The sequence below is a fragment of the Lutra lutra genome, chromosome 16, assembly GCF_902655055.1.
Source record: "Lutra lutra chromosome 16, mLutLut1.2, whole genome shotgun sequence".
Taxonomy (NCBI): Eukaryota; Metazoa; Chordata; class Mammalia; order Carnivora; family Mustelidae; genus Lutra; species Lutra lutra.
Window position 1 is genome coordinate 34,599,091 of NC_062293.1, and position 17,435 is coordinate 34,616,525.

The following is a 17,435-nucleotide window of genomic DNA, read 5'->3' on the forward strand; positions in this document are numbered from 1 at the left end:
GGGCAGAGGCAGAGATGGAGAGAAGAGTACAGTCTGATTCCATTGGTGTTCCGGTCAAAGAATAGTGGAAACACCTTTAACATTTCTTTTACATACGTTACTTCATTCAAGTGCCGCAAAAATCCTATGACGATGAAGCTGCAGCTCGGGAGGGCTTAAGGACTTAATCGAAAAGGACGCAGGTGGTAAGGACGCTTTGGAGAAGACACTGGAAGCACTGTACTAAATCTCCGTGTGTAGAAAGGTGGGGTTAGGCTGGGCAACAGCGGGGAGGAAGGGGTGGGGCCACGCACGCGCACCATCGCATCAACGCCAACGTCTCTGGGTTTCCTTTCGCAGCCAGCGGTCCTCTCAGTTCAGTACGGTGGCCGACGGGAGCCAGGCGCTGGGGATGAATGAAGGTGCTGGATGAAGGTTGAAACAGCCCCCTCCGCTTTCCCTTCCCTTCAGTGCGGGTTCTTTCTTTGTGCTTGTGCGGTGTCCCCATACAGCCTATCGCACTGCCTACCCCACTGATCCAGGCGTCCGAATTTTTGGTTCCTGGGACGACTCAGGGCACAGCTAGGGTTGGCGAATCGGGATTTTCGCCTAGGCCCAACTTCGGTTCGCGCTCTCGATTTCTACAGCGTCCCGCCTCTAGGGCGCGGAATCCGTGTTGGGTCCCGGGAGGTTGGAGGGCAAATCTGAAAGGTATGACAGAGCTTCCGCCTCTCAGGCCTTAGCGCGTTCCCCGGTTCATGTCGGTCACTGGCCTCACATTTCTCTGCCAGAGCGACTGGTTGGTTCTCGTTACGCTGAGGGCGAGACTTGTGAGCACACACAGGTCTTGGTGCCTCTGCTCCTTCAGCCCGCCCTTCTGTTAAAAGGGCAGCTCCTCTTGCTTAAAAACTAAGTAACTTTTCTGCTCAGGGCTCTGTTAACCCACGATCTTGCTAGTCTGTGGGTTTTAGAGGGGATAGCTTTGGCCACCTACTCCCTGCCTTTTGGGGGGGGGGCGGGGGGAGGAAGTCTTCTGATTACTAGTGAAGACAGAGAAGTGTCCAGGTGGAACTCCTCTTTCTCCCATAGTGAATTGCATCTCCATAGCTGTTTTTCTACCCATGCAACACAAGGGACATTAGGATAGTGTTATGATCTCCAGAACGTTACATCTGGCATTGCTTTTGGCTAATGAGATTTAGCTTCTATTGACTTGTGGAGGGTGGGAAAGAGAAGCCTAACAGTTCTTTACATTTGTTGAGTAGGCATAAGAAACTAAAGAGGTGCGGAAGAGGAACATTCTTTAGTACTCATTTTTATTTGCATTGTGGTGCTCAGATGGTGGATGCAGTGGAAAAAGTCTTGGACTGGGATTTAACAGATGAGGGTTCAGCCTCGGATTTTGCCACTAGCTAGTCAGCACTGTATGCCTGTAACTTAATCTCTCTGGGCTTCATATTCCTTCTTTACAAAGTAAATATTAGAACAGAAGATCCCTAGGGCTGGAGGAAATATTAATGTACTCCGTTTTCTTTCTCACTTTTTAGGTGGGAGTAAAAACATAGGGAGCCTTTAATTGTGCCAGAAACATAGCCAGCATGGGAACCTATTTAAAAAAGACCACATTTTTCAGGGTTTTTAAAGAGGGGCCATTCATACATGCAGGAGTTATACCTATTTCCTTTTTTTTTTTTTTTTTTTAAATCATTAGGATCAACAGTGATAATGGCTGAGTGTACAAGTCTTCAGTTTGTCAGCCCTTTTGCTTTCGAGGCAATGCAGAAGGTGGATGTTGTTCGGTTGGCATCTTTAAGTGATCCGGAATTAAGACTCCTCCTGCCCTGCTTGGTGCGGATGGCACTCTGTGCTCCTGCTGACCAGAGCCAAAGCTGGGCTCAGGATAAAAAACTGATCCTTCGTCTTCTCTCTGGAGTGGAAGCTGTCAATTCCATTGTTGCGTTGTTGTCTGTGGATTTTCATGCTTTAGAACAGGATGCCAGCAAAGAACAGCAGCTTAGGTAATGTTGTGTTATATAATATGTGGTTTGGGATTTACTTAGATTTGTCAAAGAAGAGGGAATCAAATATTTCTTTGGAGCTTTTAGGACTTTTTATTGGATGTATTCTCCTGGAAAAGATTGAGAATCTAAACTTTGGAGAGCATTTTACCTAGTTCTTTTCTATTTATAGCTAAAATTCTAGGATCTTTTGAATTCTGTATTCTAAAATGTGTAGAGAAGTTTGGCTACATATACTGTTGCTTTCATGCTAAACTGATTAGATTGGTTACTCAACGTAAAGTGGGAGGGTAAGTTCCCCTAGAATAAAAGTATTTATTGGAATCACCCAGGAGGCTTTTTGAGCTTAACATTGATTTCCCAAAATTCTGGGCATTTGTTTGGTTCTTCCCCGCCCATTGTGAATCCAATATTGAGCCACTGTTGTTCATCGAAGTAGCTGTCAACTATTAGTTGGAGTCTTTATATAAGTTGTGAATCCCTGAAATAGGCAAACTAAATAGTATTTCAGAAATATTACATTCATGAAATGTATGAAAAGAATTAATACATTCTTTTGTAGATTATTTCAACTAAAGATAATTTTATATTATTTCTGTCAGTGTTCTCATGATTGTTGTTTTACACATTTGTACCTTATTAGGCATAAACTTGGAGGAGGCAGTGGTGAGAGCATCCTGGTATCACAGCTTCAGCATGGATTGACGTTGGAGTTTGAACACAGTGATTCACCTCGTCGGTTGCGTCTTGTGCTTAGTGAACTGTTGGCAATTATGAACAAGGTGCATTTATTTTAATCACACATCAGAATATGCATGATTTGATGTCTACACATAGAAAGTAGAAACGGGGGATGCCTGGGTGGCTCATTCGGTTAAGTGTCTGCCTTCAGCTCAGGTCATGATCCCAGAGTTCTGGGGTTGAGTTCAGCATGGGGCTCCTTGCTCAGCAGGGAGCCTGTTTTTTTTCTGCCTGCCCCTCCCCCTGCTTGTCCTCTCTCTGTCTCTCTCTGACAAATAAATAAGTAAAATCTTAAAAAGAAAAACAAGAAAGTAGAAACAGCCTAGAAAACAGCCAAGTTGCATCCTCTTTTACACATATTTCTATTTGTTTTGAAAGTGTTTTCCTTTTAAAGGTTTAAAAGGATATTAAATGCCTACCTTTCTCTACTATTTTCTTTTCTTTTTTTAAAAAAATATTTATTTGAGAATGAGAGAGAGAGAACATGAGAGGGGGAAGGTCAGAAGGAAAAGCAGACTCCCTCCTGAGCAGGGAGCCCGATGAGGGCCTGGATCTTGGGACTCCACGATCATGACCTGAGTCTAAGGCCGTTGCTTAAGCAACTGGGCCACCCAGGTGCCCTCTTTCTCTACCACTTTCTCTCACTTATACCGACTCTGTATTTTCTACTGTAGGGAATTTTTTTCTCTGTGGATGCCATACAATGACTTCTTGATATCTAGAAGGGTACATAGCTCAAGACTTCTACAAATTACCAAATTTGATAATATCTTTATAGGATATGATTTCCCTTATAAAATATTATAAAACGTAACTGAAAAATTTAAGTGATTCCTTTAGACACTGAATGAGCACTCATTATCTCACACAACAGTGAACAGGGAATATCAAAGCTAAATTGGATGTAGGATTGTTGGCTAGCCTTACTCACTAGATGGCTGAATTGCTTCTATACTACGGAAAGCTATTCCACTTCGCATGTCAGGAAAGTGATAGATTACTTAGTTCATGGACCTTTGGGTAATTATGATTAATTGAAACTCTGAATTTAAATTTGTGCATGTCAGGGGTCTACTATAAAAAGAGTTAAGCTGGATCTTCATATTAAGATGGCTTATATATTAAGCCCAGAGTTTCAGAGGGAAAAGTTTATTTTTTTTACTTATTTACTGTTATTTACTGTTAGAATTTCAAGGTCAGTTCCTTTTAATAATAAAGTTTAGTTTTATAAACTGTGCACCAAACAACTCTAAATTCTGTTTCCAAAGAAAATACTGGTGGTTGCGGAGGTACAGTTAGTTAGGTTTAGATAGTCTTTCAGATACATTAGAAATCTTTATTTTTTAAATTTTTTTCTTAAAATTTATTTGTTTCTTTAATTCCCGTATATATGTTACAAATCTTTTAAAAAATGTTTTTCTATTACAAACAGTTATTTCTTTCTATTCTTTTCTACTGTACTATGGGCTTAATTTCAATCAGTATTTTTCCAGCATCTTTTTCTTAATATCTAACTTATAGATCTAGTAAAGTAAGAAAGGAAAAAGACCTTTCTCCTCTGGGAGGTTTCCAATATTTCAGTTCAGAACTCTTCAGGAAATGGGAAGTGTGATGAAACTACTGTAGGAGATTTTTAAAAATTTAGTAGGTACTTATATTGATCTACATTTTTATTTTTTGTTTTTCCTACAGTTAATTTGCTATTGAACATACTTTATATTTGTTATACTGCTTTAAGGTTACCATTTCTTGCCTTTTTTTTTTTTTTTTGAGCTATAACTTTTGTAGGTAGCATTTCTAGTTCATTTGTTTGGCTTGTCTTACCTTTAATTCCAGATGTCTCCAAATATTTACATAGAAATACATTACTGAGCCCCATATTGTCATATCTGAATAATAATTAATGTCACAGTGATTAAAATGGCTCAAATTCATCAAATATTGCATATTCTGCAGTATATTAATGACGTATTTAGAAACATGGTCTGTAAACTCAATAAATAATTATAAAAATACTAAAGGATTTAGTACATTATCTGAAATTAATAGAATTCATCATTTCTTTTTTTTCTTTTTCTTTTTTAAGGTGTCTGAGTCCAGTGGAGAATTTTTTTTTAAGTCATCTGAACTATTTGAGAGTCCAGTCTATTTGGAGGAAGCTGCAGATGTACTTTGTATTTTACAAGCAGGTACTATAATGACTGCTAAGATACATTATGTTTGTAGGTTCTTATTAAATGGTACTGTGTAACTTCTTAACTTGGAAATTGTATTATTTTATATAAACATTTTATATATTTAATAACAATGTACCTTAATATGTTAAGACAAAAGTGGCTAGCAGTAGAATAGTGATTAAGTAAATTATATTATTTCTGCAGTATAGCATGTTATACAGCCATTAAGTAGTGTATTTGAAGGAATTTAATAATCTGTTAAAAAAGGTCATAATCTGTAAGTGAAAAAAGCAAAGGGTAAATGATAAGTAGACTATAATCCCAATTATCTTTTTTTTTTTTTTAAGATTTTATTTGTTTATTTGACACACAGAGATCACAAGTAGTCAGAGCAGCAGGCGGGGGATGGGGAAGCAGGCTCCCCACTGAGGAGAGAGCATGATGTGGGGCTCGATCCTAGGACCCTGAGATCATGACCTGAGCCGAAGGCAGAGGCTTCAACCCACTGAGCAATCCAGGCGCCCCTATAATCCTAATTATCTTAAAGTTAAGATAATACTTGTGGGGGGATTGAAATATTTCAAGTTACTAACTTTGAACAATTGGATTAGAAAGATAGAGGACATAAAAAAGCCAAGATTTTCATGAAAATCGCTCTTGCCCAGCACCGTGCAGTGTAGCAGTGGCAGTGATACATGTTGGGGTTTCCAGTACAGTAGCTACTAGCCACGTGTGGTTACGAATTACTTGAAATGTGGCTACCAGGACTGAACTATTTTTAATTTTATTTAATTTGGATTAATTAATTAATATTTTGGAAGAATTTTATTTTTAAGTTATCTCTACACCCAGGGTGGGGCTTGAATTTGAATTTACAACCCTGAGACCTCAAGAGTTACCTGCTATATCCACTGTGCCAGCCAGGCACCCCAGTTAACTTAAATTTCAATAGCCACATGTGGGTGGTGGCTATCCTCCTGCACCGTTCAGCTCTAGACTGTGAAAAGAAAGTACCTTAATTGCTTTTAAATCGCATTTGTGAAATGTCAAAAAATGCTTATGTGTAATATGATGAAATATCACTTCTTGATAGTAACATTGACTTTGTTCTCTTGTAGAGCTCCCTTCCCTGCTTCCTATAGTGGATGTAGCTGAAGCCTTGCTACATGTTAGAAATGGTGCTTGGTTCTTATGTCTGTTGGTGGCCAATGTTCCTGATAGTTTTAATGAAGGTAAATGTAATTTTAAAATAGGCTATTGAAGAGATTTGCTTGTGCAGATACAGGACCTGATTTTTTGAGCTAAGAAGAAATATTTATGTGCTTTTTTTTTTAGAGATTTTATTTATTTATTTGACAGAGAGATCAGGAGTAGGCAGAGAGAGAGAGGAGGAAGCAGGCTCCCTGCTGAGCAGGGAGCCCGATGTGGGGCTCGATCCCAGGACCCTGAAATCATGACCTGAGCCAAAGGCAGAGGCTTAACCCACTGAGCCACCCAGGCATGCCTATATTTATGTGCTCTCTTTTTTTTTTTTTTTTTTAAGATTTTTTTTTTTTTTTTAACAGATCACAAGTAGGCAGAGAGGCAGGCAGAGAGAGACAGGCAGAGAGAGACAGGAGGAGGAGGCAGGCTCCCTGCTGAGCAGAGAGCCCCACGAGGGACTCGATCCCAGGACCCTGAGATCATGACCCGAGTCAAAGGCAGAGGCTTCAACCACTGAGCCACCCAGGCGCCCCTATTTATGTGCTCTTATTTGAGATTTTCTCTTTGGAAAGTTTATTAGTGAAATATTATCGTAGAAATACTGAGTTGAGAAGATTTCAAGATTGTTTTGAGATTACAAATGTAAGTCCGTTAAGTGGACAACAAAATGATTTTTTTGTCACTAGTCACCAGTGCTATAACAGTAAAAAATACTAAAGAGCTAGAAGCTGTAATTCTATGCTCATGGACCAAAGGGAAGAAGACATATTATCTGTGAAACACCCAGCGTGCAGTGCAAGTAACATATAATTAGAAATAGCAGCCATTAAACCCTTTGTGTTTTATAGCCTTATTTCTGTCAGTTTGCAGAAAAGTCGAAATTGAGAAAAATCAACTGAAAGTTTCACCTCTATTTCAAATGACTACTGACTGATTGAAGATTGTTGTTTGGGTCTGTGTGGCATAAAAATAAAAACATTTATTGAGCAAGGTTGTGAATTAGGAGCCAAAGAGGAAAAAGCAGTGGATGTGGTGGTCACTCACTTTTTGCATCATCTTCATCAAATATGAATCGTGTATAAGATGCGGTGTTACTAATAACATCTCCCTTACATTCCTGAGAGATTTATTAAATATCACATGTTACGTAAAAGTCCTTTGTAAAAACTGTGCTATTGCTGGTTTTCTGTCCACATATTTTACCGGTTACTGAGAGAGGAGTGCTGATGTCTCCCAACATAACTGTGGCTTTGTCTGTTCCTCTTTTCATTTTGTCAGTTATGCTTCATTAATTTTGAAGCTGTGATTGGGTCCATGTACATTTAGGATTGTTATATCTTTATGATGAGTTGAGCCTTTTCCTTTTTCATTATGATATGTGCTTCATTATCCCTGGTAATGTATCTTCTTTTGATACCCACTTAATTGAGAGAGCCATAGCCGCTTACAATTAGTATTTGCATGGTATATATCCATCTTTTTGAAAAATCTCTACCTTTTAAGGTGGGTTTCTTATAGACAAGTAGAGCTGAATCTTGTTTTTTGTAAAAAATGTAGTTATAGTCTCTCCTTTTTAGTTGGAGAGTTTAGACCGTTTACACAGATCATTTAATGTGATTATTGTGGTAGTTAGACTTAAGTGTATCATCTTGCAATTGTCTTCTGTTTGTTTCCTTTTTCCTTTTTCCCTTTTACTTTCTTCATTTGGATTGAAATTTTTAGGATTCCATTTTATCTCCACTACTGTCATATTAGCTATATGTTTTTGCTTAATCTTTTTCTTTGCATTTTTATTTCTTAATTTATTGTTGTCAGGTTTAAAGTATGCATCTTTGGGGGACCTGCGTGGATTAGTCAGTTAAGTGTCTGACTTTTTTTTTTAAAGACTGTTTATTTATTTGAGAGAGAGAGTGTGAGTGGGGGGGGGGAAGAGCAGAGGGAGAGGGACAAGCAGGCTTTGTGCTGAGCGTACACCCCAAAGTAGGTCTCGATTCCACAACCCTGAGATCATGACCTGAGCTGAAATCAAGAGCTGGTCGCTCAACTGACTGAGCCACCCAGGTGCCCCAAGCTACCAACTCTTGATCTCAGGATCATGAGTTTAAGCCCTGTGTCGGGCTCCACAGAGAGTCTATTTAAGAAAAAATAAATAAACTACAACGACAAAAATAAAGTATGCATCTTTAACTTACGGCAGTCTACTTTCAATGATTTTATACCTCTTCACATATAATGTAATATACTTCTCTATTTTCCCCTCTTGTCCTTTGTGCTACTTTAAAATTTTAGAGTGAGAGTGTGACTTGGGGGAGAAGGGTCGAGGGAGAGGAAAAGAGAGAACCCTAAGCAGGTGTCATACTCAATGAGAAGCCTGATCTGGAGCTCAGTGTCATGACCCTGAGATCGTGACCTGAGCCAAAATCAGGTCTGACACTTCACAGACTGAGCCACCCAAGTGTCCCACTTCATTCTTTTTGGGGTTCCACATTTCCATCTGATATAATTTCCCTTTAGCTTCAGATACTTTCTTTAACATGTCTTATAGTTCAGGTTTGCTGGTAACAAATTTTTCCAGCTTTTTAAATTTGTTTGTTTTTATTTTTAATAATATTTTATTTTCTTAAGTAATCTCTACACCCAGTGTGGACCTCAAACTTAACCTGGAAATTAAGAGTCATACACTCTTACCTACTGAGCCAGCCAGGCACTGCTTTCTGGTTTGTTTGTTTGTTTTTTTAATCTGAAAAACAAACAAACAAGCAAAAAACAACACTCAAACCTGATTTTGTCTTCATTCTTCAAAGATATTTTTCACTGGGTATAAAATATTAGGGTGACATTTTCTTTTAGCTCTTTAAAGATGTCATTCTATTGCCTGTGGTAGTTTTGATTTCTGTTCCTCTGTATATAATGTTTGGGGGTTTTTTGCTGGCTGCTTTTATTTTTTTTTCCTTTTTGGCTACTTTAAAGATTTTCTCTTTTCTTCTGGTTTTCAGAAATTTGATTATGATGGGTCTCAATATGATTTTCTTTGTGTTTATCCTGCTTGAGTTTCTGTGATTATAGTTTTCATCAAATTTGAAAAAATTTCTTCAAATATATTTTTGTCTTCCATTTTCTTTTTCTTTGAGACTGTAATTATATTTGACTACCTGATGTTGCCCCACAGGTCACTGTTCTTTTTTTGTCTCTTCATTTCTGTGCTTTATTTTGACTAGTTTTTATTGCTGTGCTTTCAAATTCCTTGATCATTTTCTTCTGTAGTGTCTGTGCCACATAAATGATTAATTAAAAGGCTGAAGAAATTGTTTCTAACATCTTACTTGAAAGCTTAAAGTAATAGCTGATATTAAATGTTCAGTTTGCAGGGGTCTGATTAAAAATGGAGAACGGCAAGATGAAGAAAGTCTTGGAGGAAGGCGCAGGACAGATGCCCTACGCTTCTTATGTAAAATGAATCCTTCTCAGGCCCTCAAAGTTCGAGGGATGGTGGTAGGAGATTTTATTATTTTTATGAGACAAAAGCCTTTGCATTATGATCAGGAACTTTCTCAAGGTAGTTTTAGAATCTTGTAGCAATTTGAAATTATAATTGTATATTGTATTATATTATTATAATTATTATTACCATCCTCTCTGGGTTTTTATGTTTTGGATATGTCTTCTTCTAAACTTCATAAGCTTTAGAACATCTAAACACTTAAGTGTCCTGGCCTTTTTCCTTATGATACTCAGTTCAGTTTGTTTTCTTCACTGTGTTAGGTGGAAGAATGTCACTTGCCAGGGCTTGGAGTGGCTTTGACATTGGATCACACTAAAAATGAAGCTAGTGAAGATGGAGTGAGTGACTTGGTTTGTTTTGTTAGTGGTTTGCTTCTTGGAACAAACGCGAAAGTCCGGACTTGGTTTGGAACTTTTATCCGAAATGGACAGCAGGTGAGGGTTTAAAGATCTTCTAGGCTAAGAATAAGGTTATCTTGGCAACTAATAAAAGAGGAAGAAACACTTCTAGAATGATGTCATTAGACCAGTGGTTCTCAACACTTTTAGTCTCAGGAACTCCTGACATTTTAAATCCTGGAGGGCACTAAAGAGCTTTTGTTTATGTGCTTTTATCTGTTGATATTTACCATATTAGAAATGAAAACTTTGAAATATTTACTCAATTCATTTATTTTAATTTTTTTATTTTTAAAGATTTTATTTATTTATTTGAGAGAGAGTGAATGAGAAGGAGCAGGGGAAGAGGAGAGGGGTGAGAGGCAGAGGGAGAAGGAGAAGTAGCCTCTCTGCTGAACAGAAAGCCTGACATGGGGCTCAACCCCAGGACTCTGGGTTCATGACCTGAGCCAAGGGCAGACGCTTAACCAACTGAACCACCCAGGTGCCCCTACTTAATTCATTTAAAAATAACAATAATAACCATATTAAATATGAACATATTTTTAATGAAAAATGAACATATTTTCCAAAAATTTAGTGAGAAGAGCACATTTTTGCATTTCTCTTTAATGTCTGGCTCAATAGAACCTTTGGAAAACTACATTGTACGCTTGTGAGAAAATGAGAGTAGAAATGGCCAATAATGTTTAAGGATAGGTTTTTGACCTCTGGACCCTCTGAAAGAGTTTTGGGAATCACTAGTGTTCTGGGTTAGATTCATCATCAAAATAAGTTATTATAGTCTGTAATTTTAATATATATTTTTTATTGTAGTAAAATATACATAACATGAAATTTACCATTTTAATCCTTTGTAAGTTTTGCAACCATCATCACTGTTCATTTTCAGAACTTTTTCATCATCTTAAAAAGAAACTCTACCCATTAAACAATTCTCGTTCCTCCTTCCTTCCAGCCTCTGGTAACTTTTTTCTACTTTCTATCACTATGAATTTGACTGTTCTAGTTACCTCAGATAAGTGGAAGCACACAGCAGTTCTCTTACTGAGTTTGGCTTGTTTTAGTTATCATAATGTTTTCAAAGTCCATGCATGTTGTAGTGTATGTTTTCAAGGTTGAATAATATTCATCGTATGTATATACCACATGTTAATTTGTTTATTCATCTATTGATGAATATATATTATATTTTGCAATTGTTTTTAAGTTACAAAATTTTTACTTTTTCAAAGAACATTTCTGGTGGAGCGGTGGAGTACCTGCGTGGCTCAGTCGACTTCGGCTTAAGTCATGATCTCAGGGTCCTGGGGTTGAGCCGACTGAGCCACCTAGGTGCCCCTTAAGCTTTGCTTTTTAAGGGAAGTGAACATTGTCATGTACTTAATATATGTCAGGCGCTGTGTTAAGCACTTTGGGATGTCCATCTTGTTTGTAAGTGTCCTTTGTGTGCAGTAAATTTCTTATTTGAACCTAATGCTATTAAAGCAGGTTTATCATGTTTTAGTTAGAAACCCCCTAAAAATAATTAACATTTGCCTAGTTCTTTACAGTTTAGAACTGCTTTCATATGTGTGATCTTTGTTCATTCGTCTATTTAAAAGATATTGAGTGCTTGCTGTATATCAGGCACAGTGGTAGGGCCTGCCAAGTAATAGATGACTAAAACATTATCCTTGCCTGAAGAACTGTGAGGGTGATAGACTTCTAAACTCCTAATTACAACAGCCTTGGGAGTTAAATATTATTAATAAAATATTTACTTCCTTGTCACTGAAAAAATGGGGTTTGGGGCACGTGGGTGGATTAAAGCCTCTGCCTTTGACTCTGGTCATGATTCCAGGGTCCTGGGATCGAGGCCCGCATTGGGCTCTCTGCTTGGCAGGGAGCCTGCTTCTCTTCCTCTCTCTCTGCCTGCCTCTCTGCCTACTTGTGATCTCTGTCAAATAAGCAAATAAAAATCTTTAAAAAAAATTTAAAAATGGGGTTCAGAGAGGTAAGCATACATAATCAATGGCAGAGCTATCTTTTAAACCCAAGATGTTGTGTCTCTGTATCACAGATGACTATATCACAGATGACTCCTTTAGTCATTATGTATTTGAAAGTACCATTTAAGTGAAATTTTACAGTTCAGATTGTCATTAATTTAGTGTTTTCTGTAAAGCCAATCCATATTAAGGTGAGTAGAATATTCTTCAAAGTGAATTTTGAGTTTGCTCATTTGGTTAAAACTAAGATTCTGCAGTTCTGATAGCCTCTTCAAATAAGTCCATTTTAAATGTTTAATGGGGGAGCTTTGTTTGAGCATCCTTTTGACTTAGTAAGTGCTCCATGGTTCCTTCCTTTTGTGGTCCATATTTTTTACAGAGAAAAAGAGAGACCAGTAGTTCTGTCCTTTGGCAAATGAGAAGGCAGCTTCTTCTGGAGTTGATGGGCATTCTCCCCACAGTAAGAAGTACCCGCATTGTTGAAGAAGCTGATGTGGAGATGGAGCCCAATGTTTCTGTGTATTCGGGGCTGAAAGAAGAGCATGTTGTGAAAGCCAGTGCGCTCTTACGTCTGTACTGTGCTTTGATGGGGATCGCTGGACTCAAGTATTCAATAATTTGATATTTTATCTTTTTATCATTTTACTTTCTTGTTTCTATTCCCAAGAAAGTGAGCCAAAGGCCTTTTAACTGAGGATTTGGGTTTTCGACTGGGCTTAGGTAGTGGGCTGGCCTATATCAAGAGCAAAGTCCTAAGGCAAAAACATTCCCAGGTGGGATGTATCCATCTATTTTTGTCGAATTGTAAATGGAATTATGTGAATATGGGAGGGGCCAGAGCAGTTTAAGAAAACCTGTGACTTTACCACAGCTCGACAGGACTAGAGTGAATGATCTGTGAGTGATACTTTACCAAGCCCATGCACCTAGTTCAAGTAAATCTCTCCTGTCCTTTCACAACTGGGATCACGGATTATTTAAAATTGACATGTTGTGATTATTAAGCACAAGGTTCCTTATGTAGTCACTGCACTACAGCCTTTTGAATAATGTCCTCAACCACTATGCATACAGTCCTCACTTTGTGTGTCTCTGATAAGTATGAATTTCACTAACCTGGGCTTGGCATTGGCTTAGTTATTAACACTACTCCCTCAACAACTAATGTATCAGTTACCGTGATACATTGACCAAATAATAGCATGAAGTACAAACTTTGCGAGAGCTTTTCAAGCCACAGGTCACTCTGTAAATAACAGATGCACCTCATTTCTTTTAAAGTTGTTGGTGACTGGTCACTGCCAATCTATTAGTCAGTTGGTGAAGAGACAGGAAAGTGCAGAGTTGTACTGTTGCCTTGTCTCAGGGATAAACCCTTGTGTCATTTGACAAAAATAATTGAAAGAAGGAATTGGCCAAGAAGGATGAATGTGTAGCAAAGAAACAAAGGTGGCAACACTGGAAGTGGTGTTTGAACCAAACATAAATGTAGTAGCCGATCTTAACAATGTCAGCACTGCTGCCATTTGAGAAACCCGAGATAATGTAGCCAAACAACTTAGTGAAGGTGCCCTTGTCAACCTGATTGAGGAAAGTCATTGTGGAGAAAAGGATGAAGTCCCAGAGGAGATGAAGCCGCCAAAAATCTTTGCATTAAAGGAACTCTCAGATATTTCATGACAGAACCTAACAAAGGATAAAATGTTGGAATCAGAGCCAAACTTAGAAAGGGGGATGACAGTTCTTCAAGGCTTAAGAAAGAGGTTCACTCAACATTATAAGATATATAATGAGAAGAAGGCAAGGGCTTTTCAAACTATTCTTGACAAGTTTTTTACAAAGAAAACACTTTAATTTCCAATATTTGTAATATTTTCAATTATAGAGCACTATATAAATATTTGCTATTTTTTTCACCTCCCTATGCATTATGACTGACAAAGTTTTTAATGTTTTGGCAAACTTTAAAGGTTAACTTTTAACTTTTAACAGTTAACTTTCCCCATTGATTATTTCGATCACGATGTGTAGTTTCAGCTTGCGTGCTTATTTTTATAGTCTCCTGCTACTGTGCCAAGTGAGGATTGCGTGTATTTGTGTCTGAGGAAAAGCACTGGTGGTAAGCGTAGCAGTTTTGCTTTTACCGACTGAAGATTGTAAAGGTTTTATAAATAGGAAGGTATCATTATAAAGCTCAGAATTTCTATCTGAAAAGTCCAACTCTTGGGAAGTCCCTTTTTCTTCCTTCTCTCAACTAAGAAAAGTAAAACCTAATAATCTATCCCTTTTTTTAGACCAACTGAGGAAGAAGCTGAGCAGTTGCTGCAGTTGATGACCAGCCGTCCTCCTGCTACACCAGCTGGGGTTCGCTTCGTTTCGCTTTCCTTTTGTATGCTGCTGGCCTTTTCTACACTTGTCAGGTACCGTCCTATAAAGCTTGCTCTGTTTTCTGAAGGTCTGCTTTTGCGTATTTATGAGAATGCACATGTAGCATTAATCAGGAGCTTACTAGAAAAATGGACGGTGGTATCACCTTTTAGTAAATGGTGTGGTAGCATCTACTGGATGCCAGTTAAAGGAGTCATACTAGTTCTTCAAGATTTGGGAAGGCAAATAGCAGCCCCTGTACCCTTCCATCCTGTTTCCCCTTCCCTTGAGGCAACTTCTTTCAACTTCCTTCAGTTCTTTTAGCCGATGCTTTTGGTTTTTTCACTTCCTCATCTTTAAATAACGTGTTTGATTTGCTGTATTTTTGGTTTTTCAGTTTTAGGAGTAATTGTGGATTTCCTACAATGAAAGATGAGGAATTAGTTGTCTCTTTCTTGTCTTCCCCCCGACCCAGCGCATCTCCATATCCTTCCCATCTCCCCGTTGTCCCAGTACAGTTATATTGCAAGTTCGCTTTGACAAATACATAGTTGTTCGTATTGCCTCTATTGTTCATTTTGTTAGCCATGTAACAGATGATGACTTTTCTTCTGTAAAACTTGCTTTTGTCTTAATAATTATCCCGTGTTTTGTCTGTTTTTCATTTGCTCTTTGTTCTGAGTACTTAACGTTAATGCAACTTCAATATCTGCCAATCTCAACCTCCCTTCAAGATCTTCAGACTCCTTATTCTGTCAACTTTATTTTCTTAAGGAAGCTCTCCTGACTCTCTGAACTGGTTACTTCTACATCTGGTACACAGCTCTCATCCTGGAATTGCTCTTCACTATTATTTTCAGGACTTGCTTCACATCTCCTTTGTTGGATCTCCTGTTTCCTATATCTTCCATCTCTCTTTCTCTCTCTCTTTTTTAAGGTTTTATTTTAATTTATTAATTTTTTAAAAAGATTTTACTTATTTATTTGAGAGAGAGAATGAGAGTGAGACCACAAGCAGGGGGAGTGTCAGAGGGAGAGGGAGAAACTGAGCAGACAGCCTGATGTGGATTCGATTCATACCCTGGGACCATGACTTGAGCTGATGGCAGAAGCTTAACTGACCGAGCCACCCAGGCACCCCAGGATTTTATTTTATTTTATTTTATTTTTTTTGGATTTTATTTTTTAAAGTAATCTGTACACCCAATGTGGGCTTGAATTTATAATCTCAAGATCAAGAGTTGCATGCTCTACTGACTGAGCCAGCCAGGCACCGCAACACATGTCCGTTTTTTTAAATTGCTTTCTCATTTTGCTTCTTTAGCATGGGTATGTGGGAGGTCAGTTATTTTGAGACTGGGTATTTCTGAAAATGTCTTTATTCTACTTTAGCACTTGATTGACAGTTTCATAGGGTTTAGAATTTGGGGTTGGAAATAATTTCCTTTGAGAATTTTGAAAATCTTGCTGCATTGTCTTCTGACTTTTAGTGTTGCTGTTGAGAAATCCGATGACATTCTGATTCTTGTTTTTTTTTTGTGTGTGTTTAGCCTGGTTTTTTTTTTTTTTAAATATGGAGACATGAAGGATTAGCTTTTTGTCCCTAGGGTTTTGAAATTTTTGGATGGTATACCTGCTTTTATCTATTGTGGTAGGTATTCAGTAAACTCTTTCAACCTGAGAACTCATGTCCTTCAGTTCTAGGAAATTTTCTTAAACTTATTTGTTGTCAGTGTTCCACATGACTTTTTTTCCTATCCCAAACCTTCTCTTATTTGGATATTGGACTTCCTGAAATGATTATCTTATTTTCTTATCCTTCCTATTTTCCTTATCTTTGTCTTGTTCTACTTTTTAAAAAACAGCTTAGTTGAGAGACCATTTACATACCATAAAATTTGCCCATTTTAAAGTGTACAATTTAACAGTTTTAAGTATATTTATAAAGTTGTACAAACATTACCACAATCTAATTTGGGAACATTTTTATCACTTTAAAAAGATACTGCTTATTCTACCATCAAAGGATTTGTTTTCAACTTCCAATCCTCTGTCATTTTTGACATCTAAGAGCTCTTTTTTTTTTTTGTTTTCTGGTTATTTCTTCTATACGGTAGCTGTTGCTTCATGGTGCCATGATTTCTCTGATATTAATCATAAGGATTGAAGAGGTTTTATTAGTACTGTTGTTTTCTCTAAGGTTTTTTTTCCCCTGCTTTTTTTGGGTCTCTATTTTTCAAGTTAGAAACTTTTTTTTCAGGGCTTTGATCATCCTAGATTGTTATATTTAAGAGTAGGAGGGGTGCCTGGATGGCTCAGTATGTTGAGTGTCTGGGTCTTGATTTTGGCTCAGGTTATGATCTCAGGGTCGTGAGATGGAGCTCCTTGTGGAGCTCCCTCTCTCTTTCTCTCTCTCAAATAAATATTTTTTTTAAAAAGAGTAAGAAACTAAAAAGCAGATTGAGTCTTTTTATGCATAGGTGGCTCTTTGAGAAACTATTGGGCTTATCAGATTCTTAGAGAAGACTTTTGCCTTACCTGGAGAATAAAGAACTGACAAGAAACCCATAAGCAAAGTTAAGGGCTGGGAGATCTGAGTCTGCAGTATGATCATTCACTTAATTCTACTTTTAGAATGGTGTCGCAAATATCCCTGGTTGATCCTCAGTTCAGAGACACCCTCTTTCACCATCTCCAGAGCACAAATCTCCCATCTTCTTTCTGCTGGGGGGTGGGAATTCATCCAATTGTGTGGAATGGAGGAGGTGATCTATATAGGTCTGCTACCTATATAGACTGTTGATCTTTTTAGTTAAGTCGGTCTTCACTCTCCCTCCCAGAACTCCCTGGAACTGTCAGTTCCTGACAGAATCTTTGGGGATTCTGTGGTATAAAGTGGATTGGCTTTTCCCTCCTGCTAGTCTAGTATTCTGCTTTCTTGGGTCTGCTGAATTAGTTACCACTCTTCTCTATGTGCTCTTGCTTCCAGTATTTTGTGTTGTTGTCCCTCAGCATCATCTTATGCATTTATGCGATTTTAGGAAAATCCCTTTAATGTA

General features: G+C 37.9%; 1 protein-coding gene across 4 annotated transcripts in view; it reads left to right on the top strand.

Annotated features, from left to right (window-relative positions):
• Positions 1–307: 307 nt before the first annotated feature.
• INTS2 (integrator complex subunit 2) overlaps positions 308–17,435 on the top strand; it is a 46,815-nt gene continuing 29,687 nt past the window's right edge. For 2 of the 4 annotated variants that reach the window (XM_047707222.1, XM_047707225.1), the window contains exons 1-9: positions 317–414; positions 1,691–1,997; positions 2,641–2,779; positions 4,825–4,927; positions 6,034–6,147; positions 9,480–9,610; positions 9,881–10,054; positions 12,389–12,615; positions 14,304–14,429. In XM_047707222.1, the coding sequence (XP_047563178.1) occupies positions 396–414; positions 1,691–1,997; positions 2,641–2,779; positions 4,825–4,927; positions 6,034–6,147; positions 9,480–9,610; positions 9,881–10,054; positions 12,389–12,615; positions 14,304–14,429 (1,340 nt within the window). In that variant the 5' untranslated portion in view covers positions 317–395. Of the gene's footprint in view, positions 415–468; positions 691–1,690; positions 1,998–2,640; positions 2,780–4,824; positions 4,928–6,033; positions 6,148–9,479; positions 9,611–9,880; positions 10,055–12,388; positions 12,616–14,303; positions 14,430–17,435 lie in introns of those variants that run through there. The other 2 variants (XM_047707223.1, XM_047707224.1) reach the window with 2 other exon arrangements.